The 27,781-nt window shown below is 44.7% G+C and overlaps 2 protein-coding genes across 9 annotated transcripts in view; one reads left to right on the top strand and one right to left on the bottom strand.

Annotated features, from left to right (window-relative positions):
• The window catches only part of zbtb47b (zinc finger and BTB domain containing 47b), a 270,179-nt gene extending 264,649 nt beyond the window's left edge, over nucleotides 1-5,530 (top strand). For all 8 annotated transcript variants that reach the window (XM_059971748.1, XM_059971746.1, XM_059971747.1 and 5 more), the window contains one exon: nucleotides 484-5,530. In XM_059971748.1, the coding sequence (XP_059827731.1) occupies nucleotides 484-857 (374 nt within the window). In that variant the 3' untranslated portion in view covers nucleotides 858-5,530. The remainder of the gene's footprint in view (nucleotides 1-483) is intronic.
• Nucleotides 4,765-27,781, bottom strand: klhl40b (kelch-like family member 40b). Its single transcript, XM_059971753.1, has 6 exons — nucleotides 26,537-27,781; nucleotides 21,993-22,153; nucleotides 20,751-20,858; nucleotides 17,771-17,956; nucleotides 16,064-16,210; nucleotides 4,765-11,548 (listed from the first exon to the last, which is right to left on the bottom strand). The coding sequence occupies exons 1-6, from the start codon at nucleotides 27,641-27,643 to the stop codon at nucleotides 11,437-11,439; spliced, it is 1,821 nt and encodes a 606-aa protein (XP_059827736.1). The 5' UTR covers nucleotides 27,644-27,781; the 3' UTR covers nucleotides 4,765-11,436.

Genomic DNA, 27,781 nt, shown 5'->3' on the forward strand with positions numbered 1-27,781 from the left:
GGACTGGGCCAAAGGGTCAGCAGTGCATTGTTCTGATGGCGCAGCTTGGTTGGAGATTCCCCATATCACTAATCACTGGGTTTCAGCCCAAGTAAAAGTTAACTAGGTTAGGACTTTATATTCCCTGAATTGTTGGAAAATGTGGGAGGATTTGATAGAGGTATATAAAATCATGAGGGATATAACCCACTGCAGTTGGGTGAGACAAGTATGCAAGGTCAAAGGTTAAGAGTGAAATGTGTAAGGGGAACCTGAAGGGAAATAGTTCACTCAGAGGGTGATGTGAATGTGGAACAATCTGCCCTGCCAGCAGAAGTGGTAGTACGGGTTTATTTGCAAGATTTAAGGGAAGTTTGCATAAGTGCATGGATGGGAGGGGTATGGAGGTCAACAGGACAAGGCAGAATAAATTTTGCACAGGCAAGATGGGATGAAGGGCCTGTTTCTTGACTCTTAAGAAATGAACTTTCTGCTTGCTTGCAGGGGAGAAACCATACATCTGTGAAATCTGCGGCAAGAGCTTCACCAGTCGACCGAACATGAAGCGCCATCGCCGGACGCACACAGGCGAGAAGCCATACCCTTGTGACGTCTGCGGGCAACGGTTCCGCTTTTCCAACATGCTGAAGGCGCACAAGGAGAAGTGTTTCCGAGTAACCAACCCCGTCACAGCAGACAGCAGCCCGCTGAGCCTCACCTCCAGCGTGCCCCCCAATTCTAGCCCCCTCATTTCCCACCCCCACTCCCTCCCGCTGCCCCTCCTGCACTCCCTCCCCCCGACCCTCCCCCCTCCTCCCCACCTGCCGCCCCCTCCACCCCTCTTCCCAGCCGGACGGATAAACGCCAACAACAATTGAGTGGCTGTGAGCTGGTTTCTCTCCAAACAGAAGAGACGAGGGACTGGCCAAGCGGTTGGAGCCATGCCCCAGGTGTGACGCCGAATACACTGTTACCTGGAAGGAATACAACCAAAGGAGGCATATGTACTTAAAGGACGGGGTGTAACAGTCAATGAACCTAGGGGAAAAAAGACGTATGTAACAAAAAAAAACTATTTTGGTGTATTATTTACATTAAAAGATGTAGACAGGATTTTTTTTTAAATACCATATAGGACAGGACTGGTGATAACTAGTCTGAACCACTTTTAAAGACAACCATAGACTCTAACTATTCACTAAAAAATATCTTTTGTTAGAATTTTCAAACACAAATATACCTGCAGCATATAATGCAAGAAGGACATGTACAGATTTAATAGTGTGCATCTTGAGGGCAAAGGGACTGAACAAGTAGCCCTTCATAAATGTGTTCCTAATGTACTTAATTAGCAAGGTAATATGGGATTCTTCCCCTTCCTGCCGTTCTCCTTTTCCCCCCTCACTTCCAATCTGTAACCTGCTGTTTTATTTAACAAAATGAGCTGTGCTTGTGTGTAGCAAGTTTAACCACTTACCCAACAGACTTGACATTTTAGCAGCCAGTGTTGTGTGGCGTAAGTGAACCGGAACCATAAGAGTGTGTGGCCTGCTGTGGAATCGATTGAAGCAACGGTAAGAGTGAAGGAGTTGCAGCTTATGGGAATGTACAAAAAACCAAAGAGGGAAAGACTGTCAGTATGAATATTTAGCAAATAGTTCCACCAGGCTAGGAAGTTACTGGTGCGAATCCTACTTCTCCCAGCCTTCTGAACCCACTCCAGCTCACACCTTTGCTGCGTTTTACCTCCAAAATTTACATACATTTCTGTGGTTAGTTTTCCAGAGCACAGAATTAGCACTTAATTATGGGCACTGCGTCTTTCGACGGGAAGGTGGAACTAATAACTGCAGAAATTGTCATTTTCAAGCCCGTGGAATGCAAGAAAGACGGTTATAGAGCTGGTCTAGGTAGAAAGTCTTTGATAGAAAGTTGGGAGTGGAACAAGTCAGTATAGCCCTGAAGAAATGCAGTGATTCTGCTATGCACCCAGCAGAAGAGGCACATAGGACTGAGTCGAGAAGACACAGTGGCGCTCGGGCAAGGCGCGTGAGGTTATTGGCATCTCACCAACAGCGACTGCTCCAAGCTGCAGTGAGTGAGGGCTTCTCGTCATTAAATCTCTATATACTCAACAGGAAAATAGGACTTCTCTTTCAAATATTGCCTTAAACGATTGGGTACTTTGAGTTGCAAGGGGCGCTTCAATGAAGGACATGTTTCTACCCCTCTTTCCACTACTCCCAGCTCATCTGGCTGCTGGTGGTTAACCTGGAGATGTACTCCAGTCTAAAACATAAAAGTAGCATTGCGTCTTTGTTGTAGAATTGGAGGTTTGTGTTTCAGAGATGAGTGGGTCAGCAGGCAATAAGGCTACTCTGGTGATTTGTACTTGTGTGCAAGTTTCAACTGGTATTTCAGTGAGTGTTCAAGTAGGATCTTGATTGCGTAAATAATCAAACCTCATTAGTTTTCCTTAGCCAAGTATTTTATTTTAGTCAAATATCCTGCATGATTGTGCCCAAAAGACAAAGGAACATTGATTGATGGAATGGTGAATTGAATTTCTCAAGCTGTTATTTTTGGTAGCCCCTCTAGTATGTGGTCAGGTAGTGGTGTGGAAATCCCGAGAGAGATCATTTGCATTGGTTAGCTTTTGCGTCATCCAGTTTGCTCACGATGTCTTCACCTCAAACATGGTGGACTCTGGAAAGAGAACTTTTTGCAAGCAGAATCATGGGACAGTGCGGTCTTCTTTTGCAAGTGCAACAGGCAGGTAGGGAACCAAGTGGTTGGTTGACCATTATTGCAAAGCGATTGGAGTACAAGGGTGCATGTCGTGCTGCAGTTAGTTTGGGTGTTGTTGAGACCACGCCTATTTTCATTGTATTGACTGCTCTGTCTATGGATTGTCACATGTGGAGAGATTTAGTCAACCTGTGTATATTCCCTAGGGTTTCAACAGAAAATGTTATGAGGCCTGATAGGGTGAACACTGAGAATAGATCTCATGGCTGGACAGCTTAGATCGAGCAGATCACTGTCTTGGCCATTTGGGACTGAGCTGAGGAGAAATCTCTTGACTCAAAGGCTTCTGAATGTGTAGAGTTCTCAATCTCAGAAGGCAATGGATGTTTAGTTCTTGAATTTATTCAAGATGAGCTTGAATAGATTTTCAGGATACTACTGTGTAGGTAACCAAATTGTCCTCATCTTGAACAGTGGGGAATGGTAAGCGGCCTCTTCTGGGCCCTGCCTTCTCTCATTCTTGTAGGCCAACTAGACACTGCTGGGCATACCAGGGCATTGCTGGTGCTTTCAAGGTCTTTAATTAGACCATTAGGAAGAGCTGCCAGTGTCGACCACGTTCCCAGATGCTGCCGTTTTAATTTGTTTTGCTCAACTAACGGGTACTAGTAAACTTTTGTTTTAAACTTGAACACTAACCTAGATTTTAAAGGCATTAGTACAATGAGACTGGTGGGCAGTCTTGCTTTTTGAAACTAGAGCTGCTGTGATTGCTCGCTTTGGGCCTTGGTTTCTCAGACAACCTTGTACACTACACTGCATCCACATCAAAGGTGTGCAGTTACTGCATCTCCCACTCCCTCCTCCTGTTGTCCAGTACGGGATGAGGTAGGACTGGAAAAGGTAGACAGACGCTCATGGTTCAGAAATTACATAATCAGCAGCTTTAATCGTAATAAAAATCACTATCTTGTATCGGGAAGGAGTAGAAGTTCCTTGTTTCCATTGTGCAGGTTTATAACATTTAGTGGTAAGAAGCAGGGGAGTAAATCTTTGCAAGTGCACTGTTAAGTCACAAGCTATATTTTATCAGAGAATTTAACGTGCAGTATTTGTCGTTGTACAGAGGAGATAAGGAGTATGTCAGTGAAGCATCACAGTATTTTTAATGTGCTCTTATCGGATACAGAGTTTAAAATATTAAATAAAATAAAAAAGTTGGTTATTGTAAAGACATAGGACTTTTTTTAATATTAAGTGTTTTTGATACTTTTGAATTCTGCCTATTTTGCTCATCGTGAAGAGATGGAAACTTAGGAAAGTCACAATTAAAGCAATAGTAACCAAGGGAATGCACATCCTGACGCTTTCATGCCGCACTTTCTGACTCTTCTAACATAGCCCTCGGATGGTCATTGGCAAGTATAAACCCTTAAAAAAACAATTTGGCCTCCTGTAATAGATCTATCATAGTCACTGCAAACTTATTGTTTGCAATTTGGCCTGATGCTGGAAATAAAGGGTAGTCCCCACATTGTGACATTTGCACAAAAACAGTTCAAGGTGAATAATAAATAATTCATTCCTTTTCCTTAACCCTGTGGTCTACACTGCATATGGTCGCACACCAAACGGCTACAGCCAGGCATTGTGATATGCCCTCTCTGTGGCTGGGATCTCTTTATGTATTATTGAGAGGAGGGAGGGCTGAATTCGCAACCCTATTTTTAAAAAAAAATAAGAAAAAAAAATGTTTTTGACAAAAAATTATCCCAAAGAAAGCAATAAATGGACATTTGTCATTTAAAAGCAGGACAAACTTGCACAGGTTATATTGCACCCATACAGTCTATAGTAATGACATCAAGTCTCAGCCAACAATATTAAGGGGATTTTATTTTGTTTTGGTGGCACTTCCTGTGGTGAGTCTTATTTTTTTAATTTCTAAAATAAATCCTCGTTCCAATTCCGACTTTCATCCCTTTACCAGTTGAATTCACGTTACTGTTCTGTACGGAAGTAGTTCTGTATGGCATGCTGCTGTCTGCCGACTCCTGAGGCTGAATCAGTTCAAGGTTTGGATGAGTTACACTTAAAGGTTTCTTTAAATTCGTAGGCATTTAAATTCGAAGGTCAGAGTTGAAAGGTGAGGATTAATATTGAATTGGAGCATTTAACTGTAGCAGTACTGAACAATATCATGGATAAATTTATTCATGTGCTTCACTTAGGTAAGCTAATTTTACCATGAAATCTTGCACCTTATCCCTATTTAATGGCCCTTTCTACACAGACCAGAGGGGGTTGGTTGGTCCGGGGGAGGGGAGGGGAGGGGTTGGTAGGGAGAAATGATGCTTTGTACTGTAGTGTTCCACTATCTTGCTGAGAGATTTTTTTTTTGAAGTGAGATTGTACCAATGTTGCTCGCTGCATAGTACAGCCTCAATCAGGTAGCAAACAGCTTGTTGAACATAGGGAAATGCTACAGTTAATATTCAGTGGATTTGAGGCCAAAATTTAGCTTGGCCGTTTAGTAAAGCATTAGGTTTAAGAAAAAAATCAAATTTGTGTATCAGTCATAAGTATCTTAATTCTATATTTTACTACATAAACACATCTTAGTTATCTTGTGTATATAGCATTAATATAGAATGTTGTAATCTTGTGGTTTAAAGGAAGATTATGTCAATAGGTGCTACAATTACTGGTCTATATCTGTCATTTATGTATTGCTTAGTGTATAGTGTATTCAGGATTTGCTGTCTAAATTCCTGACAGAAATAAACCCTTTCATTATAATAAATATATGGTTTATGTCTTTTTTTTAACTATACACTCAGTGGCCACTTTATTAGGTACAGGAGGTAAATCAAATTTGTTTATCAGTACAGGAGTTCTTGATAAAGTGGCCACTGAGTGTATGTTCATGATCTTTTGCTTTAGTAGCCTATCCACTTCAAAGTTCAATGTGTTGTGCATTCAGAGATGCTCTACAGCACACCACTGTTGTAACTTGTGGTTATCAGAGTTACTGTTACCTTCCTATCAGCTTGAACCAGTCTAGACATTCTCCTCTGACCTCTCTCATTAACAAGGCGTTTTCGCCCACAGAACTGCCCATTCACGTTTGGTTTTAGCACCATTCTCCATAAACTCCTGAGATTACTCTAGTAATCTTCTGCCACGATGAAGCCACTCTCAGGTTGGAGGGGTGACACCTCATATTCTGTCTCAGTGGCTTCCAATTAGATGTCATGAACATTGATTTCTCCAACTTCTGTTAATTCCCCCCCCCCCTTTCCTCTTCAATTCACACTCTGTCCCCTCCTTAAATTCTTCTCACCTGCCTAAAACCTCCTCCTGGTGGCCCTCTTCCTTCCCTCTCTCCCATGGTCCACTCTCCTTCTTATCAGATTCCTTCTTCTCCAGCTCTTTCCCTTTTCCAACCATCCCCTCCAAAGTGGATGTTAAAACAAAATGATCCTATTAAGCAAAGCTAAAGGTGAGGAGGAGAGAGTTCTTGTAACATTTCCTTCATTCTGGCATCACTTCACTCAGTGTAAATATAATAAATTATCCGTTCATTATCACACTGTTATTTGAGGAAGATTTGGTCCAGCTGCTATTAATTTTGGCTCTAAAGGGTTTTAATTATGAAATGTGCAATATGTAGAGGTTTCCAGTTAATTGGGGCAACTCTTAACAAAAACTAATGAAGAAAATAGGATTTGTTTATTTGGGACATTATGCCAATTAATTGGGGCAGGAGACAATGCCAATTTTTTAATAGCATCAGTTATATGCATTTGTATTCAAAAATCAGTGAGTTTGTCACTGATAAGTTGGTGAGACATGAGCAGAAAGACAATTCCAAACTGTTTTGCTCACTGTGGTTTCAAGCATTCAAACTTGGAGGTGCCAGAAACAGCCAGAAGTGAAAATGAAACGATTTCACTATTTCAAGTTAGGAACAGTGAAGGTATCGTCAAACATCTTGTATGTTACAAAGAAACTGAAGATTTGGAGGATGCAATCGTTGATAGCATTGTATCAAGGCACTCCATTATCCACACTAGGTTTTGCTCATTAGTCAATCAAAAAGTGCAGTAGTGCGCAGGTATTCTGGATGAATTCTTCTATCGATAACAATTAGGAACCAATGCAGAGTTTTGTAGTACCGAGGTAGTATAGATGGTGTTCTAATCTGTACTTCATTTGAATACATAATTTGTTGCTCAGTCAAACAATAGGTTGTCTTTAACTATTCTTATGAAATTTTGGTTAATTGGGGCCACCACTTAATCAGGCCAAAATGTACTGGTTGCGATTAACCGGAATCTATTGTAAATGCAAGAATGTTTCTCTCTCCTTTCCAATCCCTTTCTCTCCTCTCAACTAGCTTGTTGTCTGAGGCAGCGGGATCACAGAGGTGGTGCTGACCTCTGGTGTTCACTCGGTGGAAAAACAAGCTGGACCAGGACAACTTTCCATCAGCCTGCTCATGCCACGTGGGGACTTTCATTCTCTTAGTGACGCCTTTTTCTGAAATCATAACCACATGCAGTGCGCTGTTGGTAATGTGTTTTGCACCTTTGTCCCAGAGGAATGCTGTATCATTTGTCTGTATTCATGTACTGCTGAATGGTAATTTAACTTGAACCTTCCCCTGTCAACAGCCTTACTGAAGTCCACATGGGCAGTCTTCAATCAAAGTTTGGTTACCCCTTCAAAAATTAAACTCTAGCGAGCATTGAGGAGCAGAGGACCTTAGTATGTGTGTCCAAAGGTTTCCTTAAGCCAGCAGCAGAGTAAATTGTTAGATGGAAGGTGAGTGAGATGACACAAAGGTTGGTGGAGTTGTGGACAGCGTAGAAGATTGTCATGGGTTGGACTGAGAAGTAACAGATGGAGTTCAACCTGAGAACTGTTCAGTGATTCACTTTGGAAGGCAGAATACAGCGTTAATGGCTGGATTCTTAGCAGTGTGGAGGAACAGAGGGATCTTGAGGTCCACGTCCATAGATCCCTCAAAGTTGCAGGCAAGCTGATAAAAGTGTTTAAGAAGGTGAATGTGTTGGGGGATTGAGTTCAAGAGCCACAAGGTAATGTTACAGCTCTATTAAACCCTGGTAAGATCAAACTGAAGAGTGTTTTGTTCATTTCTGGTCACCTCATTATAGGAAGGATGTAGAAGCTTTGGAGAGGATGCTGCCTAGATTGGAGAGCATGTCGTATGAGGATAGGTTGAGTGACATAAGGCTTGTCTCTTTGCAGCAAAGTAGGATGAGAGGTGACTTGATAGAGATGTACAAGATGATAAGATCAAGTGGTTGGCCAGAAACTTACTCCCAGGGAAAAAGATGGCTAAAACCAGGAGGCATAATTTAAAGATTTTTGGAAGAAAAATACTTTTTTCCATAGATGCTGCCTGGCCTGCTGAGTTCCACCAGCATTTTGTCTGTGTTGTTGGGAGGATGTCTGGGGCAGTGTTCTTTTTATACACAAAAAGTGGTAGGTATATGGAATAAATACCTTGCAAGGGTTGGTGGTAGAGGCAGATAAGCTAGAGACATTTAAAAAATTCTTAGATGGGCTCAAAGTTGACAGAAAGACACGGGGTTATGTAAGAGGGAGGTGTTAGATAGATCCTAAGAGTAGGGTAAAAGGACTGCACAACATTGGCCTAAGGGCTTGTAGTGTGCTGCAATGTCCAATGTTCTACAGGATGTCATTAGCCAAGAATAGAGTATAAGAACATGGAAGTGACTGTACAATCTTAGGAAACAATGGTTAGACCACACCTGGAATACTTTCTGCAGTGTTGGTCACCACTCTGTAGGAAGGATGTGGCTGTACTACAGAGGGTGCTGAGGAGATTCACTTAGACATCTGCTGGGATGGAGTGCTTTAGTTCAGAGGAAAAACTGAATGAGTTGGCATGTTTTCCTTGGAATGGAGGAGACTGAGGGGGTTGGAGAAACATGAAGGCTTTCAAGATGTACAGGATAGATTGTTGGGGACCTTTTCCCATCATGAAGGTGTCTCAAGTCCATTGTAGATTTGAAGTGAGGAATAAAAGGTTTAGAGGATAGTTACAGCCTGGATTACCCTGTCTGAAAATGGTGCATGTAGAAACTCACAACATTGAATAAAACATGTGAATTTCCAAGGCTACCAACCAATTGTTAGCAAATGGGATTAACAGGGATGAAGTATTCAGTACTTGATGGAAAAGGAGTGTTGAAGAGCCCTGTGGCTCTATATCTGCACAGACTGGGTGTGAGAAAGATAATCCACCTGGCAGAGGTCAGGAGGTTTTCTGGGGACTTGTTTCAGGAACCTGGAGTCTTGAGAGGCAACGATTCAGGACAGATGAGAGATTTCTTCACTTGTTCGGTGATGAACCTGCAGGATTTATATGGAGAGCTCCAGAGGGCAAGAAGATCAATAGGTTTCTGAATGCAAATGGTATCCAAGACACGGAGAGTCCAGGAATGTGATGTTGAGATAAAGGATTGTCCATGAGCAGATTTAATGGCCACTTCTGTGATTTTGTCCATTTAAAATGTTATATAAAAATTCTTTGTGTATTTAAGTTATTATTTTCAATTTATGTTGTGACAAACAGTATCTTTCTCTCATTGCTACAGTCAGAAGTTAACACCTGCTTCAAAATGGCAACAATTAAACGAGTGCCTGCGATGAGTACTGTGAGCTGCCTTAATGACTCGTCCAGTAGCACTCAGATCTGCAGTGATGAAATGCTTTGAGAGGTTGGTTATGGCAATAATCAACTCATGCCTTAGCAAGAGCCTGGACCCACTGCAATTTGCCTATTGTCACAATAGGCCTATGAAAGATGCATTCTCAATGGCTCTTCACACAGCCTTAGATCACCTTGACAATACAAACACCTGTGTCAGGATGCTGTTAACTATAGCTCAGTGTTTAACACCATCATTCCCACAGTCCTGATCAACTGGATCCTCAACTTCCTAACCAGAAGACCACAGTCTCCTCCTCCTCACAATGTCTCCTCACTGAAGATCAACACTGGCGCACCTCAGAGCTGTGTGTTTAGCCCACTGCTCTACTCCCTCTATACCCATGACTAGGCATAGCTCAAAAACCATCTATAAATTTGCTGATGATACAGGATCTCAGATGGAGATGAGAGAGCGTACAGGAGAGAGCTACACCAGCTATTTGAATGGTGTCACAGCAACAACTTTGTACTCAACGTCAGTAAGACTAAAGAGCTGATTGTGGACCAGGAAGGGTAAGATGAAGGAACACACACCAATCCTCGCAGAGGGATCAGAAGTGGACTGAGAGCAATTTTCAAGTTCCTAGGTGTCAAAATCTCTGAGGATCAAACCTGGTTGGAATACACCGATGCAGCTATAAAGAAGGCAAGACAGCCACTATATTTCATTAGAAGTTTTAAGAGATCTTGTTTGTCACCTAAAACATTCAAACCTCTAAAGATGTACTGTAAAGAGCATTCTGACTGTCTGGTATGGGGTGGGGGGAAGCTACTGCACAGGGTCGAAAGAAGCTATAGAAAGGTGTAAAATTAGCTCCATCTTGGGTACTAGCTTTGCAGCATCCAAGATATCTATAAGGAGCAGTGCCTCAGAAAGGCGACATCCATTATAAAGGACCCCCAAGACCCATGCCCTCTTCTCATTGTTACCATCAGGAAGGAGATACAGAAGCCTGAAGGCACACACTCAGCGATTCAGGAACAGCTTCTTCCCCTCTGCCAACCGATTCCTAAATAGGCATTGAACTCATGAACAGTACCTCACTCTTAAAGAAAATATATATATTACTTCTGTTTTTGCACTTACTGTAATTTACTTACTGTTTTATTATTTCTATATTGCCATGTATTGCATTGTACTGCTGCAGCTAAATTAACAAATTTCACGACACATGCCAGTTATGATAAACCTGATTCTGATCTGACTTTAGTAATATTGGTAGTATCCTGGTAGTAACAAAGAATTGTTCCTCTAATAACATTGAACAAAGACGACTGAGAGGGGATCTTTTAAAAACATAAAATTATGAAAGGGATAGATAAAATAGAGACAAAAAAGTTGTTTCCACCAGTAGGTGAGACTAGAATTAGGGGACAGTCTTGGGATTCAGGGGAACAGATTTAGAGGGAGGATGAGGAGAAACTGCTTTTCCCAGAGAGTGGTGAATCTGTAAAAATTCTCAGCCCAGGGAAGCAATACAGGCTACCTCGTTAAGTATATTTAAGATACAGTCTGACAAGAGTTCTACATAGCAGAGGCATTACAGGTTATGGGGAAACGAAAGGGAGGTGGATCTGAGTCCAAGACCAGGTCAGCTATGATCTCATTGAATGGCAGAGAATGCTCGATAGGCCAGATGGTCAACTCCTGATCCTATTTCTTATGTTCATATTTAACAAATCTACTTTATGGATAAACATTAATCTACTTTTAAAAGATCATTTAATTTACATCATCATGAGAACTTCACTGGTGTGAATCACTCAAATTAACAGAACTAAATTTTTTGGAAATGTAGTTACATAATAAATCATTATTAACAATAGTTTGACAAATTATGTTTTATAAAGAATACATAAATTCCCATCTTCCATTGTTTGGTTACAAGTATAATACCTTGTACCCTTTCCACATCCTTCAATGCGAACACCAGTCTTTGCCGTTATAGCTTGTTCAGCCGTAAAATATTTAGTCGAACTGGAAGAAAGGTTGCCGTTGCAGCGTAAGGAATCTCGCGGAGGACACCAAACCATTCTTTCTTGTCATCGTTATACCTGAAATAAAACCAAACTGGTGACCAGAGGAAGTGGTCATGCTGTCCGAGGGTCCAGAAATTGATGTTTGATGGCTGTGAACCTCTGTTAGTCCAGTGGGGAAGTTGGGACCCAATGTCTGCATGGAGGCCGGAGAAGACGGCCTGCCCTAGGAGTAGAGGACATTCTATGTCCGTGTGTGGGTGAGAGAGAGGAATAAGGATTATTTCACTGTTGCTTCATTGGTTAGTATATTTTTTTGTGTGTTCTACGTGGTTCTGCAAAGCATTCTGGGCATGCAATGTTGCCGTTGGAACATGTGGCAACATAGCATCACATCGTTGGGAGTGTTGGTTGTTTATCCAAACAAAGCACTTTACTAAGGAAGTGTCAACTGTTTATTCATTTCCATAGATGCTGCCTGACCTGCTGAGTTCCTCCAGCATTTATCTGTGTTGTGAAGCATTTCACGGTATGTTTCAATGTAGATGTGATACATTAATCTGAATCTGTCACACCCTAGGCAGGAACCCAACTGACCTTCCATCCACCCTATATAATTCTTCTACATAGTCCCACAAGTCACTGCCTTGCCATTTAAAATAGTCCCGTGATCTATAACCATATAACAATCACAGCACGGAAACAGGCCATCTTGGCCCTCCTAGTCCGTGCCGAACCCTTAATCTCACCTAGTCCCACCTACCCGCACTCAGCCCATAACCCTCCACTCCTTTCCTGTCCATATACCTATCCAATTTTACCTTAAATGACACAACTGGACTGGCCTCTACTACTTCTACAGGAAGCTCATTCCATGCAGCTATCACTCTCTGAGTAAAATACCCCCTCGTGTTTCCCTTAAACTTCTGCCCCCTAACTCTCAAATCATGTCCTCTAGTTTGAATCTCCCCTACTCTCAATGGAAACAGCCTGTTCACGTCAACTCTATCTATCCCTCTCAAAATTTTAAATACCTCGATCAAATCCCCCCTCAACCTTCTACGCTCCAATGAATAGAGACCTAACTTGTTCAACCTTTCTCTGTAACTTAATTGCTGAAACCCAGGTAACATCCTAGTAAATCATCTCTGCACTCTCTCTAATTTATTGATATCTTTCCTATAATTCGGTGACCAGAACTGCACACAATATTCCAAATTTGGCCTTACCAATGCCTTGTACAACTTTAGCATTACATCCCAACTTCTGTACTCAATGCTTTGATTTATAAAGGCCAGCGTTCCAAAAGCCCTCTTCACTACCCTATCTACATGAGACTCCACTTTCAGGGAACTATGCACAGTTATTCCTAGATCTCTCTGTTCCTCTGCATTCCTCAATGCCCTACCATTTACTCTGTATGTTCTATTTGGATTATTCCTGCCAAAATGTAGAACCTCACACTTCTCAGCATTAAACTCCATCTGCCAACGTTCAGCCCATTCTTCTAACCGGCATAAATCTCCCTGCAAGCTTTGAAAATCCACCTCATTATCTCTCTTCTACCATTAGGGATATTTAACAGGAGCACCGCATACACATTGTCAATGATCCTCCCATTTGTCCAATCCTCTCTTTGACACCCAACCATTAAGCAGAAGGTCCTGTAGCATTAGGACAAAGACTGTTAGGATAGGAAACAGCTTCCTCCCCCAAGCCGTGAGGATACTGAACTCCCTCCCACCACCCAGGTCTTGTGTAGCACCAGTAGCGTAATACTGTTTACTTTTTTCACGTCATAAATGTACCTTAGGCTAAATGTCAATCTTCTGGAAAATATTTTATTACTTGTTAATTTATTTATGTTAATATTACTTTGTGTTCTATGTGAGTTATATGTACTGTGTTGTGCACCTTGGTCCAGAGGAATATTGTTTCATTTGGCGGTATACATATATAGGGTTGAATAAACTTGAACTTGACATCTCCAAGAGCCATTCATGTCCATTCTGAGCATGCATTCGGTGTTACTGCTGGGCACTAATAAAAGAAAAGCTCAGGCCTGACACTGTGAAAGCACTCACTGTGCAGGATGGTCAGTCTGAGGAATGACCTCTGGACAGGTCAGTATCTGTGGAACGGAGACCTGAGATCAAGATTTCTGCGAGAATGGAAACCACTGGAAAGGGCAAATCTCATCACTTGGGCCTATACAAAGTTGTTAGGTTTAAGCAAAGCAGCCATTGTGGGAGTGGATGGGGTTAGAGTGAGGAATTGAAGTTTTGGCTCAAGAGGTTTCAATAAGTACAGGCAGAGACTCAGGTACCAGTGGCCATTTTGGAGCAGCCATTGTCTGAGTGAGCTAGTGTAGAAGTCTGAGGTTTTAGTTAAAGAGTCTTTGGCAAGGAGACATAGCATGTAAGAACAGTTACGGGTTTTTTAACAGTAATTAACTAAAAATATACCAAATTACAAGTAATTAAATAAAGTGGGTATGCACAATTAGGTGATGTGTTGTTACTGCATGATATGGGAGCTGGTGGACCCTAATGTGAAGTCTGGTGACCACATCTGCAGCAAGTGTTGGCTGCTCAAGGAACTTGTTCAAAGTCGATGATGCGGAATTTGAGCTTTAAACTCCGCTGTACATCAGGGAAGGGTAATTAGCTGGATGCTGTGTTTCAAGAGGCAGTTGTACCTATTAAATTAACTACTTCAAATCTGGTCTGTGGTCAGATAAAAGAGAGTGTGACTGCAAGTGAAGCAGGTAGAGGGATCCAAGAGGTAAATGTCAGAGTAGCTTCAGCCCTTGAGCTTGCCCAACTGGTCTGAGATTGTTACTCCCTATGAGGGGTTGTAGGAAGGATGAACAATCGAACTGTGGTTAGGGAGCCATTTGAGAGGGTGTGGGGGTGGAAGAGAAATGAGAAATGCAGTTGTGATTGGGGTTATTATAGCCAGGGAACAGACACAATTCCCTACCGCAACGACCAAGAATCCCAAAGGCTGTGTTGCCTCCTGGTGCCTGGGTTCAGGACATCCCATCTGATCTGCAGAGAAACTTGGAGTTGGAGGGGAAAGATTATCTAGTTCATGCGGTTACCAACAACATTGGAAGAGGTTCTGCTGAGGAAATTTGAGTAGCTAAGGACTAAATTAATATTCAGAACCAAAAGAGTCATAATCTTTGGATTGGTACAGAGAGCTAAACGTGTGCCTCAAAGACTGGTGTGAGAGAAGTCATTGGTATCCGTATTGGGGAAGGAGGGAGCTGTTCCGAGTGGACGGGCTTCACCTGAACCATGCTGGGACCAGGGTCCTGGTGAATTGCTTAACTAGGACTGTGGATACAGTTTTGAACTAAATGGTTGAGGAAGTGGGTTCAACAGCTTGGAAAAGTATGAAAAAAGACACTAAGAGGGAAGGAAAGTGCAGGAGTCTCCAGAATTCAGAACATGACAAAATGTTTTTAGAAGATTAAGAATTTAACTTCTGGTAACATGGAGACAAAATTATTCAGTAGGACAGTGAATACAGGACAGAAGGTGTTATATTTGAATGCATGAAGTATCTGGAATAAGGGAGATGATCTTATAGCACAGTTAGAAATTGGCAGGTATAATGTTGTGGGCATCATAGAGCTGTGGCTAAAGGATGAGAGCTTAATATCCAAGGATACACCAAGTATTAGTAGGGCAGGCAGGTAGGAAGAGGGGGTATGATGACTCTGTTGGTTAAAAGATTAAATCAAATCCTTAAAAAGAGATGACATACAGCAGGACCAGAAATGCAGAATCCTTGTGGGTTGAGTAACTGAAAGGATAAAAAGATTCTTGACTGACTGGTAGGCAGAGAGCAGGAATAAAGGAGGCCTTTACTGGTTGGTCATCAATGACTAGTGGTGTTAGAAAACATAGCAACATAGAAAACCTACAGCACAACACAGGCCCTTTGGCTCACAATGCTGTGCCGAACATGCCCTTACCTTAGAAGGACATGTTCCACAGGGTCAATGTTGGGACAGGTTCTTTTCACATTATGTCAGTGGCGGCTTTGTGACCAAGTTTGCAGATGATACAAAGATTAGGTGGAGGGACAAGTAGTGTTGAGGAACAACACACACAAAATGCTGGTGGAACACAGTAGGCCAGGAAGCATCTATAAGGAGAAGCACTGTCAATGTTTCGGGCTGAGACCCTTCGTCAGGACCCTTCATTTATAATATAAAAGCAAGAATGTTCTGCATTACTGAGGCTTTATAAGGCATTGGTCAGACTGCACTTGGAGAACTGTTGAGCTGTTAGAGATGGTCGTGGCCTTTTTTATAGTTACAGGAGCCTGACGAGCCACACTCAACATTTTAGGAACAGCTTCTTCCCCTCTGCCATCAGAGTTCTAAGTGGTCTATGAACACCACCTTACTATTTTGCTCTCTTTTTACACCAGTTATTTAGATTTTAAATTTTTATTGTAACTTACTGCGATTTTTATGTTTCACACTGTCCTGCTGACAAAAAACAAGTTTCATGACATAGATAAGTGATGATAAACCTGATGCCAAGTTACTGTTTCCTGCGCATTACAGCAACTTACTTCCATACGTCGTTTATTTCGGTCGGTACGAGGTCTCCGGATTCAGATTCCATCATGGCGAAGCCACCGATGGCGTAGAGACAGTTCGACAGGTGGACCAGGCTGAGAGAGCTCCGCTCCTGGGGAAACGCCACGCCTTCTTCCCACCTGCAAATGTCAGTCCAGTCAGCCAGGAAAAAATGCCAGGCCCAGCAAATGCTTCCTCTTCAGAATTTTGAAAGTAGCCACATCAGGGTTTCTACATCTGCTAAAAACACAGAGTAACACACACACACACGATGCTGGAGGCATCTCGAAGGGTCTCGGGCCAAAATGTCAACTGTACATTTTTCTCCCCCATAGATGCTGCCTGGCCTGCTGAGTGCCTCCAGCATTGTGTTGTGTGTTGCTTGGATTTCCAGCATCTGTAGATTTTCTCTTGTTTTTAATCACAGGACAATTTACAATGGCCAGTTAACCTACTAACTGGTATGTTTTTGGACTGTGGGAGGAAAGCGGGCGAAACATACAAATTTCTTACACAGGACACCAGAATTGAACTCCCAACTCCGGAATGCCCCAAGCTGTAATAGCATCACACTAGCCATTACGCTATCATGTACTGTGCTGCTGTCACAAAACAATAAATTTCATGACGTGTCAGTGATAATAAACCTGTTTCCAAAGCAGCAGCATCCTGAGGATGGTTACATGGTCACAAATAGGGGTTGTGAACTCCAAACAGACAGCACCCAAGGACAGCAGTAGGGAAGTGAGTCAGTGGTGAGGAAGGCAAATGCAATGTTCACATTCGTTTCCAGAGGGCTAGAATATGAAAGCAAGGATGTAATGCTGAGGCTTTATCAGGCATTAGTCAGACTGCATTTGGAGTATCGTGAGCAGTTTTGGCCCGTTATCTAAGAAAGGATATGCTGGCATTGCGGAGGGTCCAAAGAAGGCTCCCAGGATTAAAAGGATGAACGTATGAAGAGTATTTGATAGCTCTGGGCTTGTACTCGCTAGAGTTTTGAAGAATGAAGGGGGATATCATTGAAACCCATTGGAAACACCTAGATAGAGTGGATGTGGAGAGTATGTTTCTTTTTTGTGGGGGGAGTCTAGGACCAGAGGGCACAACCTCAGAATAGAAGGATGTCTCTTTAGAACAGAAATGAAGAGGAATTTCATTCACTGGAGGGTGGTGAATCTGTGGAATTCATTGACACAAATGGCTGTGAAGTCACTGGGTATATTTAAAGCAGAGGTTGATAGGTTCTTGTTTAGTAAGGGCATCAAAGGTTACAGGGGAGGTAATGGATGAGCGGGAAAATTAACCAGCCATGATGAAGCCTCTCGGTTGAATGGCCAAATTTTGCTCCTATATTTTGTAGTCTTTTGCACTATTTATTTATTTTAATCTTTATAGCATTTTAATGTATTGCACTGTGCTGCTGCCACAAAGCAAATTTCATGACAATGAATCAGGAGCATCCAGAGGATGCTCAGGGAGATGCAATCTCCACAGATAGCACCAAAGTTCAGGACTGAACCTAGCTATGAGATAGCAGGTTTACCAGCTGTGCCAATATTGGGATACCTGTGTAGTCCTGGAGAGTTGCTAGCCCTGTGCTGATGTTGGAAGTTGGGTCTAAGACTGGACCTGGCTTGCACAGCCCCTGAGAGGAACATCTGATACTCTCTGGTCTTGGGGGAGCATTCAGTACTCACTTGTCTGTGGCTGAATCGTACACCTCGATGCTCCCGGTGAGCCCACTGTCAGTGACTCCTGCGGCCACCCAGATTTTGTCTTTGTATACCGTCGCTCCAAACAAGGAACGGGCCGTCTTCATGGGGGCCAGCTCCTTCCACTCGAACCTCTCGGGGTTATACACACACATTTTGTTCAAGCACTTCCTGAAATGAACATGTGGACAGTCAGTAAGTACAGTATCTGGCACATTCCTTAAATTAGAACCAATGGTCACTCTCTGTATCTTTTAGTATTCTCTACCCAAGAGCGCAGTGAACACTCAGTCAACAGGTATATTTAACACAGAGTGCAAGAGACTAATGGAATAGGAGGAGAGACCAGGTAAATGGCACTGAGGTGTAGAAGGTCACCCAATTGCAGAGAGATGTTGGATCAGTTTATTATCATAACGTGTACTGAGATACAGTGGGAATACTTGTCTCCTGCCATCCATACATGTTGTTCCATACTTGTGGAGGCTTCTGGTGAAGATGCAGAAGAGGTTCATCAGGATGCTTCCTGGAGCAGAGGGTACTAGCTGTAAGGAGATGTTGGACAAACTTGGGTTGTTTTCTCTGGAGTGTTGGAGGCTAAGGAGAGTTCTGACCGAAGTTTACCGCTGCAACCAAGGAAAACCCCAGGTCGTGCCGCTTGTCCATACCACTGGACCCGGACTTCTGGGAACAAGAGAGTGGTACTGCCCCAGTTCAACGGCATTTACACTTCACCGTCGGACGCAACGGACAACCCAGAAGATGATGATAGACTGGACAGTAGGAGTCTTTGCCCAGCGGAAAAATATCAAACATCAGAGGACGTGCTTTTAAGGTCAGAGGGGAAGGTTTAAAGGCAACACAGGGCAAAACACAGAGTGGTAGCTTTTCTATGGGTTGCAATGTCAAATAGCTTTAAGGCTACAGGAGGGAAGTTTAAAGCAAGTTAAGTTTTTTTTACACAGAATGGTGGGTGCCAGAAAAGGGCTACCAGGAGTTGAAGTAGATACGATAGTGGCATTTATAAGGCATTTAGATAGACATGGAGGGATATGGTTCATGTGCAGGAAGATGGGATTAACTTAATTTGGCATCATGGTCAGTACAGACTTGGTGGGCTGAACAGCCTGTTCCTGTGATTCATCGTTCTGCGTTCTCTAAAAGGCCTGGTAGCACCTTACTGAATGGCAGAGCAGGTAGTGGGAATGGTGTTGGTTTATAATTGTCACGTGTACTGAGATACACTGAAAAGCTGGTCTTGTTAACTGTCTATGCAGATCAAATCAGTACAGACATTGAGGTAGCACGGGGAAACGTATAACAGAACGCAGAATAAAGTGTTAGGGGGTAAGTGCAGTGCAGGCAGACACTCTTTTGTTGCTGTTTGCGTTGTTCTGCTGAACAATGTGGACGTGCTATGTTGACACTGGAATGTGCAGCAACACTTACGGGCTGCCCCCAGCAAATGCTTAGGCTGTGTTTGTTGTTAATGCAAACAACATTCCATTGCTTGTTTAGATGTACACTGCGAAAACAAATGAATCTAAACCTAAAGTATGTTTATACAGAGAGCGATATCTAAAATATGCTACCAGAGGAGGTGATGGAATCCAGTTAAGAGGCATTGAGACCCGGATTTGAATAGACAAGGCACAGAAGGATAAGGACCCAATGTGGGTAAACAGGCTGAATGTAGGTGAGAAAATGGACAGGGGGACTGTGGTGGGCTGAAGGGCTTGTTTCTATAATGAACGACTCCATCGACTTTACGTGGAAGTTATAGGAAGGTGCGGTCAGACTGCGTGGTGAGGCGTATTAGGGTTGTCTCAGTACAATGGCATTACTGGTAATGCCAACAATGACTGGATGGATTTATTATCGTCATACGCAGAGCGTAACTGAAGTGTCGAGCACATAGATATAAGATGCAAGATCATAACGAGACCGGTCATGGGTCCAATTTACTGTCCTAGGGAATGAGTTAATAGTTTTTTAGCAGCAGGGTTGAGAAGGTGTAGTGTAGCATATACAATATATCAGTAACATTGTAAATATATTGTTTGATTAAGCATTCTTTGTTGTTCACATAATGCATAAAGGGTTATATGCAAGAAGTACGTGAATGGCTTACGTCATTATGCCACCACATCATACGTGAATGTCTCACAAAAATAAATCTAAGTAGACCATTATCCTGGCTTCTGTATTTTTCTTTCAATTAGTTCCCCTAGGGAACATAATGATGAGATGCCTTCTTGACCTGCTGTAGTCCTTCCAGTTAAGGTGCTGTTGGGAAAGCAGTTCCACGATTTAGACCCGGGGATGATAAGGACCAGCAATATGTTTCCAAGCCAAGGTGGTCACAATCAAAAGGAGAACAGTCGGCGACAGTCTCCCCATGCATCTCCTGCCGTTGCCTTTGGTGGAAGTGGAGAACAGTTGTGCTTGTGGGTTGGCGATTGTGTTAAGTAGAGTTGCTGCTATTGAATAGTTCAGTTCTTAGTTTAGTTACTGCTGGCCCAGATCTCAGATCGACACAGTTTCTGGATTGTGGATGTTATACGTGTTTCTGGGGACCCCTCTCTGTCGTGGTTCTGTGCAATTTTGATTGGGGCGGACTGGCTCTGTGGCCTGCAGTCAATGAACAACACAGCACTAAACTGAAATGAACTGAACTAAGCTGAACATTCCTAGACTGTTTCAAGGACTATGTTGTTTGATGTTTTATATTCTGCGTGTTTTTCTCACGGTTGTTGTTGTTTGTGCGCATTGGGTGTTTAATGTTTTCTTTGAACGGCTCCATGGTGTTTCTTTGTTTCGTGGCTGTGTGTGGAAGACGAATCTCACTGTTGTATACTGCATACATACTTTGATAATCAGTGCACTTTGATTTTGAAATCGTCTCCAGGTTGGTTTCTGATTTTGAAAGAAATATTTCAATGTTACGGTGAAGTGAGACACTTACTTGTTTTTTCCCTTCCCTCCTATTACGTACACCATTCCGTTGTGGGAAACCACACAGTGACCATACACGTCATACGGAAGTGGGTCTGATTCTCCCCATTTAAATGTGCTGCAAACAGAAAGAGATTTTTAACAACATGCTTTTGGAATGTTTTACATAATCTTCATTGAATACTGGCATAGACAACAGGGTTTAGGGAGAGTGGGAGATTTGCACAGTCTCATCCTTTGCCAATATTTATGGAGAGTGTGGGAGGATTTCAGTTCTTAAGGATTTTTGTATCCAGAACATAGTTCAAGAGCCTAATCCTTGAACTCAAGAACTGTGTTCAAGAGCTGTGAGGTAATGATGCAGCTCTATAAAACTTTGGTTAGACCACACTTGGAGTATTGTGTTCAGTTCTGGTCGCCTCATTAAAGGAAGGATGTGGAAGTTTTAAAGAAGGTGCAGAGGAGATTTACCAGGATGCTGCCTGGATTAGAGAGAATGTCTTATGAGGATAGGTTGAGTGAGTGAGGGCTTTCCCATTTGGAGCAAAGGGGGATGAAAGATAACTTGATAGCGGTGTACAAGATGAAAAGGGGCAAAGACAGAGTGGACAGTCAGATAACTGAGCGGAGTATGGAGTAATATGAAACTAACAGTAGCAGGGAGATGGGGTGGGGGGAAGAAGAAAGGTTGTAAGGTGGGGAGAGGGGCAGGGGAGTGGGGAAGAGGGTGGAACGGAGGGAGGGGGCACAGGGTGGAAGAGTAGAGGGCAGCAGTGGGAGGAAGAAGGTGAGGAGAGAAAGGGAGGAGGAGATGGGGTGGGGATGGAAGGGGGGAATGGGGAAGACGGGGAAAGAGTGGAGAGAGGAAGAGAACTAGTTCTGCCCCTCACTGGGACAAACCCCTGTATATATGTCAGATGTTTGAACTCTGTAATATTATGGGGACTTGTGCATAAGTTGGGTGCTCATACTCTGGGGATGGTCCACAAATAAATTTATGTCAAGGGGTAGATATTGGCCAGGACCCTGGGCGATTAGTCCTCTGCTTGTATCTGAAATGTTGCCACATGACCTTTTATTGGTCTGGTACTGAGGGAAAGAACCAGACTACCGTCTGGTGAATCGTTGTCAAATGGGTGTTGTGCATGGGGCCAGCGAGGGAGCATTGCCTATGCCTTTTAGTTGGAGTTAAATATTGGCAAGGTTTTGACTCCAGCTGAGGCTTATCACCGGAGTTGTCTGTAAAACCTACTGTCGATCGTAGCACATCACAGTGTCCAGCGACCTCTCGCCTTCCGCTACCTCCTTGCCTCCGATGACGTAGATGGCATTTTCTGCCTCCCCCAGGCCGAAAAGGCATCGTGGCGAAGGCAGAGGAGGCATCCCCAGCCAATCAGAGTCCAGAGGATCAAACTGCTCCGGGGGCAAAATACAGGGTTAGAGGGAATTCATACAGTCTTGGGACTCCAAGGTCCTTAAATATGTAAATATGCCAGAACAAGTGGGATCTCCCAGAGGCCACTTCCCATTCCACTGTCGGGATGAGGCCACACTTAGGTTGGAGGAACACCACCTTATATTCCATTTGATCAGCCTCCAACCTGATGGCACGAACATCGATTTCTCAAGCCTCCAGTAATGCCTCCCCTGCCCTAACCTTCACCGTTTCCCATCCCTTTGTTCCTCTCTCATGTTAGCTCTTTGACCACCAATCGCCTCCCTCTGGTGCTCCACCCCCTCCCCCCTTTCATGCATGGCTTTCTGTCTCTTTCACCTATCAATTTCCCAGCTCTTTGCTCCGTCCCTCCCCGTCCAAGTTTCACCTATCGCCTGGCATTTCTCTCTCCCTCACCCCACCTTTCAAATTTACTCCTCAACATGTCTTCCCCAGTCCTGCCGAAGGGTTTCTGCCCGAAATGTCGACTGTACTTTTTTACATAGATTCTGCCTGGCCTTTTGAGCTCCTCCAGCATTTGTGTGTGTTGCTTTGGATTTCCAGCATCTGTAGATTTTCTCATTTGTGTAGAGATACAGCATGATAACATTGGTCCTTCTGGCCCGACGAGCCCACACCACCCAATTACAGTTATGTGACCAAATAGCCTACTTAGCCACACATGCTTGGAATGTGCAAGGAAACTCACAGTGACGGGAGAACGTGCAAACTCTTGACAGAGAGTGGCAGGAACTAGAACTGGGTCACTGGCGCTGTAATAAGTTTATGCTAACCACTACACTCCCTTACTGCCCCTACCTCTGGGCGAGCAAGTATCTTCAGGAACGACCCCAATCTGTTCTGGTCAAACCAGCAGGGAGGCAGAGGGTGAGGAATGAGAGGGGATGTTCCCTCCCCCTAAGTGTGGGGATTGTTGAGCTTCACTACAGCAGCATTTTAATCAGTGGCTTCAGACCACTTGATAGAGACTGAGAGTAACAGGATGGGGGTTTGAGCCACACCTCAACCCAGTGAGCAGAATCCCTCGTGACCTCTTCCCCCAAAACACTTCCACCGACCCTCTCCCCTTATACCCTCGCTATGCTCTTTCCGCACACTGCCCCACATCCATACGAGTTACTTCTTCACACTACTCTCCATACCTTGACCAACATCCTCTTACTCAACGTCAGCAACACCAAAATAGCTGATTATTGACTACAGAAAGAGGAAACGGGGGAGGGGGGGGAGGTCTATGAGCCAGTCCTCATCAGAGGGTCAGCAATTTAAAATTTCTCGATGTTACCATTTCACAGGATCCATCCTGGGTCCAGCGAGTAGCTGCCATTACAAAGAAGGCAAGGGTTCTTTACATTCTTCAAAGTTGTGAAGATTCGTCATGTCATCTAAAACTTTGACCAACTTCTATAGATGAATACTGGAGAGTATACTGACTGCTTGGATCACAGCCTGGTATGGAAACACAAATGCCTTTGAATGGAAAGTCCTACAAAAATAGTATATATGGCCCAGTTCGTCACAGGTTAAACCCCACCCCTCGACGAATGAGCTCATTTACAAGGAGCGATGTTGCAGGAACACAGTATCCATTATCGAACACCCCCATCACCCAGGCCATGCTCTCTTCTCACTGCTGCCATCAGGAAGAAGGTACAGGAGCCTTTGGCCCCCAGCACCAGGTTCAGGAACAGTTATACCCCTCAACCATTAGACTTCTGAAACAAAGGGGTAACTTCACTCGGCCCCAAAACTGAATTAATACCACAATCTTTCCCCCCCCCAACTCACACCCTCACCATTCAACACCACCTCTCCTCTCCTAGACATGCCCCCTTCTGCATAAGATCATAAGCCATAGGAGTGGAATTAGGCCATTTGGCCCATTGTGTCTGATCCACCATTCCATCATGGCTGATTTATTTTCCCCCTCAACCCCATTCCCCTGCGTTCTCTCCGTAACCTTTGACACCCTGACTAATCAAGAACCTGCCAACTTCCGCTTTAAATATACTCAATGACTTAGCCTCCACAGTTGTCTGTGGCAATGAATTCCACAGATTCTCTACCCTCTGACCATCATCTTCCTATGGGATGGATAGCCAGAGAGAGAGACCCTCTGAATAAAGGAATCCCTCCTCATCTCTGTTCGAATCTCTGTATTCTAAGGCTGTGTCCTCCGGTCCTGGACTCTCCCACTATTGGTAACATCCTCTCTTCTCTTGTCTAGCCCTTTCAATAATCAATGGGGTTTCAGTGAGGTCCCCTTAATGTTTCTAAACCCAGTGAGTACAGGCCCAGAACCATCAAATACTCCTACATTAACCCTTTCATTCCCAGGATAATTCTCTGGACCCTCTCCAGAGTAAAATTGACCTTTTCAGAGTTTCTTCTTTATGCGGGCTGATGCATTGGTTGCCATAGGAGTAGCGATCTAAAGGAACATGGAAGAGCCCACGATGTCTGTTCTAAGGTAATACCATCACAAAGTATCTCTTCTGCCTTTTCATGTTCCTCATCCCTCCAGTATGCCCACACACGATCAGATCCCTCCATTGCATACAAGCCGTCTGTTTACAGGAATTGATGTAAACACACAATAGAAAAGTGTTTTTTTTAAAGAGGCTGTGAGTGAAGGTCAATAAATCTAATCACTACTCAACCCTCCCATCCATCAACTCCCCAGATTCCAACTTCTGTTCAAAAATGTAATTATCCTATTGCCATACTGGCCCAGTCTCTCTCCCCCCACCACCTTCCCTCTCCCATTCACTCCCTCTTTCCGACCCTTCTCCCTATTCCTCTCCCCTTCACAACCACTCCTCTCTCACTCCCTCTGCTTTTCCTCCTCCATCCCTCCCTCCCCTCTCTTTACTCCCTCATCACTCCCTCCTCCTCACTCACTCTCTCTTAATGGTTCCATCTTCTCTCTCCCACACACCTTTCCCTCTTCTCTCAGACCCCTTCCATCTCCTCACTCCCTATCCACCTCACACCCCTACTGCTCACTTCCTCTCTCTTCATTGTTCCACCTCCTCACTCCCTCTCACCCATTCCTGCTCTCTGCCTCTCCTCCTCATTCCCAAATTAATTTATTTATCCCATATACAGAAGCACACAGTGAAATGCCGACATAACTCAAGGGCGTGCTGGGGGTCAGTCTGCAAGTGTTGCTACAATTTTCTGCTGCCAATGTAGCATGCCCACAATGTTCAGCAGCCTCACCTATTCTCACCCAGTCTTCCCGACTTCCCACTCTCGCTTAGCAGCCTATTTTGACAACTGCCTAGAGGGTCTGTGGGGGGGGGGGGGGGGGAGAGAGAGAGGCAGGGACAGAGTGAGCAGGAGGGGGTTTGAGGGTGTGTGAAGGTGGAGCTATGAAGAGAGAGTGAGTAACTAGAGGAGGAGGAATTTCTTCAGCCAGAGGGTGGTAAATCTGAAATTCATTGCCACAGATGGCTGTGGAGGCCAAGTATTGGTATATTTAAAGCAGAGGTTGATAGGTGTCAAAGGAGAATGGAGTTAAGAGGAATAATAAATCAGCTATGATTGAACAGTAGACCGGACGCGATGGGCCAAATTCTGCTCCTATGTCTCAGACTCTCTCCAGTTCTTCCCTCCTCCACACCTCTTTCCTGAGCATTGTAACAAAAGGAACATACCTGTGCTGGCTGATAATGGGATTTGATGTGGTCAGTGTGACGGATTCTCCTGCAGAAGGCTCCATTATTTCTGGTTTTGTACAAAGGCGGGGTTCACAAGGTGGGACGGGCTGACTCCTTTCGACAGCACAAGGCAACCTTTGTATCCCAATTCCGAATAGCTGGGATTCCAGCAGCATTGGGTAAGATGAAACACATCAGAAAGGTGTACATCACCCTCCCCTGTGGTTTGACCAAGTGACACAGTTAGCATAATGCTATCACAGCGCCAACGACCCAGGTTCAATTCTCACCACAGCCTGCAAGGAGTTTGTACGTTCTTCCTGTGATTGTGCGAGTTTCCTCTGGGTGCTTTGGTTTCCTCCCCCATTCCAATGACCTACAGGTTAGGGTTAGTAAGTTGTGGGTAGGCCACATTGGTGGAAGCGTGGCATCATTTGCAGGCTGCCCCCAGCACAATCCCCAGACTCTGTTGGTGGTTGATGTAAACAACAGAAGAGAATATTCTGATGCTGGAAATCCAAAGCAACACACAGGAAATGCTGGAGGAACTCAGCATCTATGGAAAAGAGTGAACAGTCGACTTTCAGGAGAGACTAGGTGCACTCAGCACACATTTTGCTGCATACTTCAATGTACCAGTGACAAACGACGCTTAATTTTTAAGAATATCCCACTCACCTGCAGGAAATAGGAGTGCAGCGGGTTCTCCTTGTTGTCCTCGCTGTAAAAGAGGCCGCCCACCACAAAGACCTGGTTCTGGGTGGTGACCAGGCTGGCGTGGTTCTTGGGGACCTTACCGGAGACCGAGGCGAAGTAGCACTCGTTGGTGGCGGGGTCGTAGGCCACTGTGGCCTCCTCGTTGATCATGAAGACCAGGTCCCTCATGAACATGCCAAAGCGCAGGTTATCGTTCAGGACACCCAGCGCCTCCTCTTCCTCCTCCTCCTTCTCCTTCTCACCCTTGGTCTTGCCCCCCTTCTTCTTTGGCGCCCCCTTAGGGCTTTTGCCGTCCTGGGCGTCCTTGGCCAGCTGGATCTTGGCCAGGAGCTCGGGCCTAGTCTTGACCAGCCGGTGCCCCTCCACCTGCTCCTCCAGGTAGTCCCGGGGTATGAGGAGGAGGCGGAGGCAGTCGAAGACCCCGGGCAGGGCCTCGAGGTGGCTCTGCTCCTGTTCGGCCCAGCTCATCACCGCCTGGAAGACCGCCTCCTCCTTCTCCACGTTGAGGGAGTCGTTGGAGACGATGGCGGCCACCTCCTCGGCGCTCAGGCGCAGGAAGTCGTCGTCCTTGCTGACCAGGCCGAAGTGCTGACAGGCGAAGTCGCGGGCCGCCACGGCCAGCCGGGGGCAGTCCAGCATCAGGCCGAGACGGAAGATGGCCAGGCAGTTGCTGAGGCCGAGCCGCTTCTGCAGGTAGGAGATGCAGAGGGTGAAGATGGACGGGATCTGGAACATGTTGGCGGCGGCGAAGATGTCCTGCACGTTGCTCTCGTTCAGCTGCACCTCCGACGTGTAGAGGTAGCGCAGCAGCAGCCCCACCGTCTCCGGCTCCACGGCCTCCAGCGTGATCTCCCGCGTCTTGCTCTCCTCCAGGCTGGACAGGAACATGGCTCGGAAGTAGGGGCTGCAGGCGGCCAGAACCAGCCGGTGGCAGGGGAACTCCTGCTCCTTCACCTTCAGCACGCAGTCCACGAACTTGTGGTTGTCCAGTAGGTCACGAAGCCCGTCCTGGAGAAGCGTCTGCTGGTAGATCCGAGGCTCCTCGGCTGGATCGATGTGGAGCGCCATGGCTGAGCCCGCTCTGGTTTTCCTCCTCCCTCCTACCCACTGCGGGGCACATTCCTGCCTGGTTTATATATAGAAGAGCCGGCACAAAGCTCGGGCGCTCAGCCCGGGGAAGGCTGAGGCTGCGGCTCCCCCGCCCCC

The sequence above is a fragment of the Hypanus sabinus genome, chromosome 6, assembly GCF_030144855.1.
Source record: "Hypanus sabinus isolate sHypSab1 chromosome 6, sHypSab1.hap1, whole genome shotgun sequence".
NCBI classification, from domain to species: domain Eukaryota; kingdom Metazoa; phylum Chordata; class Chondrichthyes; order Myliobatiformes; family Dasyatidae; genus Hypanus; species Hypanus sabinus.